General features: G+C 45.6%; 1 protein-coding gene across 2 annotated transcripts in view; it reads left to right on the plus strand.

The window, feature by feature from the left end:
• The window catches only part of morc2 (MORC family CW-type zinc finger 2), a 203,786-nt gene extending 192,506 nt beyond the window's left edge, over positions 1-11,280 (plus strand). Inside the window, exons 25-26 of one of the 2 annotated variants that reach the window (XM_072484185.1) lie at positions 1,979-2,167; positions 11,016-11,280. In XM_072484185.1, the coding sequence (XP_072340286.1) occupies positions 1,979-2,167; positions 11,016-11,084 (258 nt within the window). In that variant the 3' untranslated portion in view covers positions 11,085-11,280. Of the gene's footprint in view, positions 1-1,978; positions 2,168-11,015 lie in introns of those variants that run through there. The other variant, XR_011936455.1, reaches the window with a different exon arrangement.
• The last annotated feature ends 219 nt before the right edge of the window (positions 11,281-11,499 follow it).

The following is an 11,499-nucleotide window of genomic DNA, read 5'->3' on the forward strand; positions in this document are numbered from 1 at the left end:
ATGTGGGTACTTGCCCACTTCAGTATGTGAGCGCATAAGCAAGACTCACACTTCAGTGCAGTACTGAGATATTGGACGGAAATCACCCAACCCCTGCCAGCCGGTCCGATGGCTGGCAGGAGGCCCAGAAATCAGTTTCGTGCCGCCGTGAATTTGAAGCCGGATTTTCCGTTAGTGCCCACCATGGTGGGTCAGAAAACCGCAAAAGGGCAGCACGCTAGCGCAGTGGTTAGCACTTCTGCCTCACGGCACTGAGGTCCCAGGTTCGATCCCGGCTCTGGGTCACTGTCCATGTTGAGTTTGCACATTCTCTCCGTGTTTCTCCCCCACTACCCAAAAGATGTGTAGGGTAGGTGGATTGTCCACTCTAAATTGCCCCTAATTTGGAAAAAAATGAATTGGGTATTCTAAATTTAAAAAAATAAAAGAACCCCCCCCCCCAAAAAAAGCCAGCCAGAACCTCACTTGCATCCGTTAATGGGATGCAGTTGAAAGCCTGACCCAAACACCAGATTTTCTGTAGTATCAGCGTGAAACACATTTGGAGCAATGTGGTGTGCAGATGTCTGGACTCACTTGAACAATACCTGGGGCTACCTCCAGAGAATAGGCCCAGGTTGCATCTGCGGGTGGATCTTCCAGATTCGGTGCCTGGAGGGGTCCATCTTCCAGTCTCAATGTTCCTGGAGATCCATCTTCCGGTCTCTGGGTGCGCCTGAAGATCTGACATCTTGTTCAGGTAGTCCATCTTTTTCCTTCGTTAGTGGGTCAGTGATGTTGGGCACCTTTTCAATATGGCACCCAAACACGGCAGACCACGCATCATCCAGGCCTGCTCCACCACTGAATACGGCGTAAAGCACCAAGCTGCATAATTAATGAGGTCAAGGCTAGAAGGTTTGGCATGTTTTTCCATCTGCCTCCACAGCAGGAAATAATCCACCTTCCTGCCGCTGCCAGCATACTCTGTCTCAAGATTGGACAATATGGGGCAGCACGGTGGCGTAGTGCTTAACACTGCTGCCTCACAGCGCCGAGGACCCGGGTTCAATCCGACCCTGGGTCACTGTCCGTGTGGAGTTTGCACATTCTCCCCGTGTCTGCATGGGTCTCATCCCCACAACCCAAAGATGTGCACGGTAGGTGGATTGGTGACACTAAATTACCTCTTGGGAAAGAAAAGATCGGACAATATGTTTCATTGTCTTTTGGTTGAGATGGTAAGCCATCTGTTTGGGTGGATGGAAAAGATCCTGTCGCACATTTTGAGGAAAAGTAAAGTTCATCAAAGAAGAATTTATTTTGTGCTTATGAGATCCTGTCATATTTGCTGACATTATAATGGCTGCACTTCAAGAGTAACTAATTTGTTGTGAAACACTTTGTTAGAAGCAAGAGGATGCTCTGTAAATGTACTTTTTTTTTTGTTGATTGGCTGACTATCCACACTGAAGCCCTCCCTCATCTTTTGGTAAAGTCTGATGTCTTGAATTGATATTTCTCCATCATGGTAAAATTGTGACTGAAAACATAGTGAATTGGCAATGTAAATTTCCTACCTTGTATCCCAGCGTTCTGTGGCACATGGCTGGTATTGCTGCTCTGACCCAGATCCATTTTAATATACATGTCTAGAGTTGCAGACTATCCTAGGGGAGGAACATTAGCAGCACAAGTTAATGCAAAATGGAATGGCAGACAATAGTATGCAAGCACCACTTTCCATGTGACAAGTTGTTGATCCAAACTAGTGTGCTTTTGACATTGCAGCATTCGCTCAGTGCTGCATTGAGTGTCGGCTTACGTTTTGTGCTCAAATCTTCAGAGTGGGATTTGAACCCAAAAACCCTTTACTTGGAGGGGAAAGTATTTGCACTGAAGAGGTAAAGGTTTTGATGGATAAAATTACAGATCCATGACGTCGCTTTCTTTTAATTGCTACCCTGAAATTATATATTTTCTTCTCACACAAAAACAGAAAGATTATTTTGAACAGTATGAGGAGGGTTTGAAGAACCTCTGCACTGCCTACCAGACCCGGGCTGAAGAGCGTGTCCGAGCAACTGAAAAAAAGTTGCAACAGAATGATGCAGAGCTAACAGATGCGCAGGAAAAACTCTGTAAACTGCGGAATAACATAGTGGAGCTGTTGAGGAAAGTTCAAGAGGTAAAACTGCTTGTTGAATGAGTAGATGTTTGAGATTATGGATATTGAGTTTATATAGAACATAGAACAATACAGCGCAGTACAGGCCCTTCGGCCCACGATGTTGCACCGAAACAAAAGCCATCCAACCTACACTATGCCATTATCATCCATATGTTTATCCAATAAACTTTTAAATGCCCTCAATGTTGGCGAGTTCACCACTGTAGCAGGTAGGGCATTCCACGGCCTCACTACTCTGCGTAAAGAACCTACCTCTGACCTCTGTCCTATATCTATTACCCCTCAGTTTAAAGTTATGTCCCCTCGTGCCAGCCATATCCATCCGCGGGAGAAGGCTCTCACTGTCCACCCTATCCAACCCCCTGATCATTTTGTATGCCTCTATTAAGTCTCCTCTTAACCTTCTTCTCTCCAACGAAAACAACCTCAAGTCCATCAGCCTTTCCTCATAAGATTTTCCCTCCATACCAGGCAACATCCTGGTAAATCTCCTCTGCACCCGCTCCAAAGCCTCCACGTCCTTCCTATAATGCGGTGACCAGAACTGTACGCAATACTCCAAATGCGGCCGTACCAGAGTTCTGTACAGCTGCAACATGACCTCCCGACTCCGGAACTCAATCCCTCTACCAATAAAGGCCAACACTCCATAGGCCTTCTTCACAACCCTATCAACCTGGGTGGCAACTTTCAGGGATCTATGTACATGGACACCTAGATCCCTCTGCTCATCCACACTTTCAAGAACTTTACCATTAGCCAAGTATTCCGCATTCCTGTTATTCCTTCCAAAGTGAATCACCTCACACTTCTCTACATTAAACTCCATTTGCCACCTCTCGGCCCAGCTCTGCAGCTTATCTATATCCCTCTGTAATCTGCTACATCCTTCCACACTATCGACAACACCACCGACTTTAGTATCGTCTGCAAATTTACTCACCCACCCTTCTGCGCCTTCCTCTGGGTCATTGATAAAAATGACAAACCGCAACGGCCCCAGAACAGATCCTTGTGGTACTCCACTTGTGACTGTACTCCATTCTGAACATTTCCCATCAACCACCACCCTCTGTCTTCTTTCAGCTAGCCAATTTCTGATCCACATCTCTAAATCACCCTCAATCCCCAGCCTCCGTATTTTTTGCAATAGCCTACCGTGGGGAACCTTATCAAACGCTTTGCTGAAATCCATATACACCACATCAACTGCTCTACCCTCGTCTACCTGTTCAGTCACCTTCTCAAAGAACTCAATAAGGTTTGTGAGGCATGACCTACCCTTCACAAAGCCATGCTGACTATCCCTGATCATATTATTCCTATCTAGATGATTATAAATCTTGTCTCTTATAATCCCCTCCAAGACTTTACCCACTACAGACGTGAGGCTCACCGGCCTATAGTTGCCGGGGTTGTCTCTGCTCCCCTTTTTGAACAAAGGGACCACATTTGCTGTCCTCCAGTCCTCTGGCACTATTCCTGTAGCCAATGATGACATAAAAATCAAAGCCAAAGGTCCAGCAATCTCTTCCCTGGCCTCCCATAGAATCCTAGGATAAATCCCATCAGGTCCCGGGGACTTATCTATTTTCAGCCTGTCCAGAATTGCCAACACCTCTTCCCTACGTACCTCAATGCCATCTATTCTATTAGCCTGGGGCTCAGCATTCTCCTCCACAACATTATCTTTTTCCTGAGTGAATACTGACGAAAAATATTCATTTAGTATCTCGCCTATCTCTTCAGACTCCACACACAATTTCCCATCCCTGTCCTTGACTGGTCCTACTCTTTCCCTAGTCATTCGCTTATTCCTGACATACCTATAGAAAGCTTTTGGGTTTTCCTTGATCCTTCCTGCCAAATACTTCTCATGTCCCCTCCTTGCTCGTCTTAGCTCTCTCTTTAGATCCTTCCTCGCTACCTTGTAACTATCCATCGCCCCAACCGAAACTTCACACTTCATCTTCACATAGGCCTCCTTCTTCCTCTTAACAAGAGATTCCACTTCCTTGGTAAACCACGGTTCCCTCGCTCGACGCCTTCCTCCCTGTCTGACCGGTACATACTTATCAAGAACACGCAGTAGCTGATCCTTGAACAAGCCCCACTTATCCAGTGTGCCCAACACTTGCAGCCTACTTCTCCACCTTATCCCCCCCAAGTCACGTCTAATGGCATCATAATTGCCCTTCCCCCAGCTATAACTCTTGCCCTGCGGTGTATACTTATCCCTTTCCATCATTAACGTAAACGTCACCGAATTGTGGTCACTGTCCCCAAAGTGCTCTCCTACCTCCAAATCCAACACCTGGCCTGGTTCATTACCCAAAACTAAATCCAACGTGGCCTCGCCTCTTGTTGGCCTGTCAACATATTGTTTCAGGAAACCCTCCTGCACACACTGTACAAAAAACGACCCATCTATTGTACTCGAACTATATCTTTTCCAGTCAATATTTGGAAAGTTTAAAATCTCCCATAATAACTACCCTGTTACTTTCGCTCATATCCAGAATCATCTTCGCCATCCTTTCCTCTACATCCCTAGAACTATTAGGAGGCCTATAAAAAACTCCCAACAGGGTGACCTCTCCTTTCCTGTTTCTAACTTCAGCCCATACTACCTCGGCAGAAGAGTCCCCATCTAGCATCCTCTCCGCCACCGTAATACTGCTCTTGACTAGCAGCGCCACACCTCCCCCTCTTTTGCCTCCTTCTCTGAGCTTACTAAAACACCTAAACCCCGGAACCTGCAACATCCATTCCTGTCCCTGCTCTATCCATGTCTCCGAAATGGCCACAACATCGAAGTCCCAGGTACCAACCCACGCTGCCAGTTCCCCTACCTTGTTTCGTATACTCCTGGCATTGAAGTAGACACACTTCAAACCACCTACCTGAACACTGGCCCCCTCCTGCGATGTCAAATCTGTGCTCCTGACCTCTATACTCTCATTCTCCCTTACCCTAAAACTACAATCCAGGTTCCCATGCTTCTTCTCTGAATGATGAGAGATTGCAGAGGGATCTGGGTGTTCTGGTGCATGAATCACGAAGCAAATTCCAGAAAGATAAGGTTTGACACACCATTCAACGCGATTTTTTTAAAATGAGAAGCTGACGTATGAAAATGAAATAAATTGCTAAGCAAACAAGAGTTAGAATAATTGATATTTATAAAAAGTCATAAATAATAACGGGTTGATGAAAGGGTGAGAGCCTGCATGTCCAGCTCACTCCCAAGTGCTCCGGATGCTCACTCACTCACTCTCTCGCCTGCTGTCGGTGAGAGTGCCTTTTATTCTGTGGGGGTGATTGAGAACCCTGAGACTGGGTGTGAGCCAAAAAACACATTCCCTTCGCTCTGCCTCCCTCTCCCACCCTTTCACACACCTTCCACGTTCATTTTGGAAGGAATAACAAGAAGACAGAGTACTGGGCAAATGGTAAGATTCTTGGTAGTGTGGATGAGCAGAGAGATCTTGGTGTCAATGTACATAGATCCCTGAAAGTTGCCACCCAGGTTGAGAGGGTTGTTAAGAAGGCATATGGTGTGTTAGCTTTTATTGGTAGAGGGATTAAACTTCGGAGCCATGAGGTCATGTTGCAGCTGTACAAAACTCTGGTGCGGCCGCATTTGGAGTATTGTGTACAGTTCTGGTCGCCGCATTCTAGGAAGAATGTGGAAGCATTGGAAAGGGTGCAGAGGAGATTTACCAGGATGTTGCCTGGTCTGGAGGGAAGATCTTATGAGGGACTTGAGGTTATTTTCTTCTGAAAGAAGAAGGTTAAGAGATGACTTAATTGAGGCATACAAGATGATCAGAGGATTCGATAGGGTGGACAGTGAGAGCCTTTTTCCTTGGATGGTGATGTCGAGCACGAGGGGACATAGCTTTAAATTGAGGGGTGATAGATATAGGGCAGATGTCAGAGGTAGGTTCTTCACTCGGAGAGTAGTAAGGGTGTGGAATGCCCTGCCTGTAACAGTAGTGGACTCGCCAACATTAAGGGCCTTTAAATGGTCATTGGATAAACATATGGATGATAAGGGAATAGTGTAGATGGGCTTTAGAGTGGTTTCAAAGGTCGGCGCAACATTGAGGGCCGAAGTGCCTGTACTAGCCTGTAATGTTCTATGTTCACCCACCCACACAGAACCACTGACTCCCTCCCGCATGCTCTCACACCCCAGGGAAGCGATCCCCAACAACCTGCTCACATCATCACATCCTGACTCCCCCCACCCGGAGTGCATCTCTGCCTCTCCCACCCAGCCTGGAACGCGTCTCTGCCTCCCACTTGGCCCTGAGTGCGACTCTGCTTCCCCCACCCAACCCTGAGTGCTCTCGCTGCCACCAGTGTCGCTGTTCCTCAAATCACAAACTGTTTTCTCTTCCATGTTTGCTGCTGATAGGCTCACTGATGGGCGTTTCAGCAGCAGAGGATCAGCCTCTGATTGGTAAGAATCTTACACTGCACTTAGCAGCATTTTGAAAACTATCGCGGGGTGGTCCCATTGGGAGGCTTTGCAGACTGGATAGGGACAAGGACTGGAGGTTGGACAAACCTGAGCTAATTGATGAAGGAAACTCCGTTAAAGCTGGAGTGCTCTTGGGAACAGTCCAAGCTAGGCTAATTTGAACATTAAAATGAAGCCTGAAATTTTAATTAGAATCAAAGAGGTCACGAGGATAATATGTTGTGGGTGGGAAAGTCACACTATGGGAAAGGCACCTATGAATGCATTTGTTGGAATAAAGTGGGGAACACTTTGAATTATTTTTGGGTATGTTTGGCACCGACACTGGTTGAAAACTTGAGCAATGTTCTATTCAGCAGCAGCAGCTTGTATTTATGTAGCATCTTTAATGTGGAGAAATCCCAAAGCAGTAGCAAAGATGAGTTTTCTTCCTTGTCCTTCCTTTAGTGGTTCGGATTTTTTTGTACAGAATCTTTGAGTTCTTAGTAAACCATCAAGCCTAATACCATGTCATGTTCTGTAGACTGGCCGAAGTGAATGATGAACCACAGGACATGTAGTTTAAAGTAATTTATTTTAAACTAAACTGTGTAGTAAGATAACTAGGATAAATCAACTGACAAACAACTAACACTAAACAACTCTTGTGGAACGACTGCAAATACATCTATCTCCTAGCACGATCAACTCCCAGAACATGTGATTTGATGTGTTTACAATGCCACCTAGTATTCGGAGGTCATGTATAACATTATGTACAAACTTATTGTGCATATCATAACAGAGCTTACCTAATAGTTTGCTCAAAGAGGTGGATTTTACAATGATCTTCAAGGAAGAAGGTGGGGGGGATTAAGATACATCATGGTTGAGGGAGGGAATTCCAGAATCGTAAGAACTCTGTCCCAAGTGACACTGTCATTAACAGTTTGGGGGTGTGATGCACAAGAGGCCAGACTCAGAAGAACACAAATTTCTCCACAGTTGGGGGCAGGGTTAGATTGTCGGGCTAGTGAGGTCCTAGACCGAACCAACTTTAGCTGCTTCATCAGTGACCTTCCTTCAATCATTTTTTTAATTATAAATTTAGAGTACCCAATTCATTATCCAATTCATTTTTTCCAATTAAGGGGCAATTTCACGTGGCCAATCCACCTACCCTGCACATCTTTGGGTGTGGGGGCGAAACCCATACAAACACGTGCAAACTCCACACGGACAGTGACCCAGAGCCGGGAACTAACCTGGGACCTTGGCACCGTGAGGCAGCAGTGCTAACCACTGTGCCACCGTGCTGCCCTACCTTCCTTTCATCATAACGTCAGAAGTGAGGATGTTCGTTGATGACTGCACAATGTTCAGTTCTATTCGCAATTCCTCAGATAATGAAGCAGTTCATGTCCAAATGCTGCAAGACCTTGGCAATATCCAGACTTGGGCTGACAAGTGGGAAGATACATTTGTGCTTCGCAAGTCCCAGGCAATGACTATCTCCAACAAGAGAGGATCTAACCATCTCCCCTTGAAATTCAATGCCAATACCACCACTGAATTCCCCCACCATCAATATCTGGCAGGGGTTGCCATTGACCAAATACTAAACTGGGCTAGCCATATAAATGCTGTGGCTACCAGAGCAGGACAGAGGCTAGGTGAGTAACTCACCACCCAAAGCCTGTCCAATATTTACTAGACACAAGTCAGGAGTGTGGTGGAATACTCTTGATGAGTGCAGCTCCAACAACACCATCCAGGACAAAGTCCGCTTAATTGCTACCCCTTCCACAAATATTCACTCTCTCCATCGCCAACAAACAGTGCCAGCCATGTGTACCATCTACAAGATGCGCTGCAGTAACTCATCAAAGTTCCTGAGGCAGCACCTTCCAAACCCGCAGCTACTACCATCTAGAAGGACAAGAGCAGCAGAAACCTGGGAACACCACCTCCTGGAGGTTCCCCTCCAAGGCACTTTACTGACTTGGATGTATATTGTCGTTCCTTCACTGTCGTTGGGTCAAAGTCCTAGAATTCCCTCCCTAACAGCACAGTGGGTGTACCTGCGCCTCAGGGACTGCAGCGGTTCAAGAAGCCAGCTCACCACCTTCTCAAGGGCAACTCGGGAAAGGCAATAAATGCTCGCCCAGCCAGTGACAACATAAATTAATTTTTAAAAAGACGTTGGGGTTAGGAAAGAGGGAGCCAGTGTGAGAATTCTAAATGTGAGGCATGGGAGTGGGGAATTGAGAGAAAATGTAGGGAAAGTGGGAGTTCATATGATTTAAGATGCAGGCAGCAGAGTTTTGGGTGATGGTTCTGAAGATTGGAAAGGTGGCCAGGAGAACAGTGAGATTGTCAAGTCCGCAGGCGACGAAAGCAATTTCGGGTTTCAGCAGCAGATGGACTGCAAGTTAAGAGTTTGTCATCAGTGTGCAAGTGGAAGCTGACTCCGTATCTTCAGATAGTATCATTAAGGGGAAGTATGAAGACGAGGATGAGGCCATTCCCTTGCATAACGCTACTTGGCACATATGTTCATCACAGAAATCATGGGCAGAATTCTCCCAAGCACCCCGCTGGACAGTTCGATGGTGGGTGTTGGGGGAGATACGTAAATTGATTTCACGCTGGGTCTTCCGCTGGTGCCTATCATGGCAGCTTGGAAAAGCTACCAGAGGCCAGCATGAACCTCCTGTTGATGGGATGCAGTTGAAGGGCCCCCTCCCCACCATGCCAGATACTCCGCAATGCTGGCTGGAAAATATGCCAGCGTGCAACATTTCAGGAAACTATGACATGTTGATGTGGGAATTCACCTGAATAATGGCTGGAGCTGCCTCTGGAGTTCAGGATCGAGGCTGCCCGCATCACTGGACCACCACAGACATGGGTGGGGCTACATCTGCAGGTGGACCTTCCAGATCAGGTGTCAAGGAGAGGGGTCCATCTTACAGTCTGAAAATGTTTCTGCAAATCCGTTATCATTTTCAGAAGGTCCGCCTTCTTCAATCATGTTGGGCACCTTGGTGCCTGGATAGGATGACAGACTACCCACCACCCAGGCCTGCCCTGCCACTGAATATGGTGTAAAGCACCTGGGTGGATAATTAATCAGGTCAAGGCCGGAAGAATTGACGTGTTTTCCTGCCAGCCTCCGCAGTGGGAAATATTCTACTTTCCCGTCCTCACCGTGGAACTTCGTTCCAAAATGGACAAATAATGCCCAGAAGGAAATCATTTTGCCTATTGTGCCCATACCTGAGCTCTGTAAGAAAACACAGCAGAAAGCTGAGATAATTATCACATCAAAGGTGGTGCAAAATTATTGCAATACAAGAAGATTGTTAATCTTACACAAACACATTACAGTACTAAATGCATCAAAAATGTTATGCCTCCAATTTTAATAAGCAGGTTTTCCAGTAAATGTTCAAATCTGATAGATACTTCCCTCATTTGGCTTTCACTGTGAAGAGAACAAAGTTGCAGGTTTACTGATAAAAGATGGGTGAGTGGAGCCAGTTGAGTTGCTCTTGCAGAAGCTGACATAGACACAACTGGCCGAAAGATCTTCTGTCCTGTCTCCCTTCCATAATTTGAAGTGGTGTTAGGCTGGGGAAATCCTCTAGCCACAGCTCGGTTCAGAAGGCCTGTTGTGGAATGAAAACCTGTATCTGTGACCGGACAGGAGGCAAATGCTCAGTGTTGTGTACAGTCCTTGAGAAATTTATGGAAACATGCATTTTGAAACGGCCTTTTCAAGGCAAACGTTAGCAATCATTAAACAGTTTGCCCGGAAAAGAAGTTGGAACCCAACTAACACATCTCAATGCAGACGGTTGAGATTGGTGAAATGAGCTGCTGAGAGTTCATTTGGAATTTGCTCTGGACTGCCTATGTTTAGTGTTGTTAATGTTTTGGAATTTGTTCACTTTTAGCTTATCTAATGAAAACTTATTCCAACTGAGCCACGTTGAAGGTTGTCTTTCCCAGTCCATGATCTCATCTGAGGATCCACAATTGACCGCAATGAGAGGAGAAAGTCAGCCGTTGTTCCCATCCATGAGTACCATCCAACACCCTGTAATGGGCAGCGCACAAACAGCACTGGGCTCTGTTAAAAACTTCCTGTCCCTGCTGTCTAGTCACACATGAAGAATGTACACTTGAGTAAGATACTTAAATACTGCAGAACAAGTGAAAGTGTACTTGTGCTGGAGTCAGCTACTACTGGAGAGGAGAAAGCAATTTCAGAAATGTATATTTGCTTACACTGTTCTTGCGTTTCATCATTCTGTGAAGCGGTGTAGTAAAGGACTGGATATTGGTATTTATTGATTATGTTTGCTTTAACAGGATATTGAAATTAACACAGATGATGAGCTTGATGCGTACATTGAGGAACTAATCACAAAAGTGGACTGAAGTGGATGCATCCATGCCTGCCACCAAGTGGTAGATAGAAACTCTATCTGGCACACTGCAAAGTGGACTAAAAAAATGTTAGCAGTGTTTTAGAAAAAAGTTACTTCATTTTGAGGTTTTAGCTTTAAAGTTTTACACCTTGTTCAATGGGCTTGGAATTTTGTATTATATTTATTAAAAATACAACTGTACCATTTTTGCTAGTCTCAGTCTCATACATATCTTGCCACTGTTTATTTTCCCATAAACTTTCTAGGTTACAAACACCAGCCTACAATTGTCCGTGTTGAAATTTCTATGTATTCCTTGTACACTTCCCTTCTCTCCTCTGCTGAAGTTGCTGATGATGAAAACATTCATGTTTTATTGATGGTGGTATTAGCCGATTCAGCTGCTTTGTGCATTATATCTAAGC

This window comes from Scyliorhinus torazame, chromosome 1 (genome assembly GCF_047496885.1).
Source record: "Scyliorhinus torazame isolate Kashiwa2021f chromosome 1, sScyTor2.1, whole genome shotgun sequence".
Lineage (NCBI taxonomy): Eukaryota > Metazoa > Chordata > Chondrichthyes > Carcharhiniformes > Scyliorhinidae > Scyliorhinus > Scyliorhinus torazame.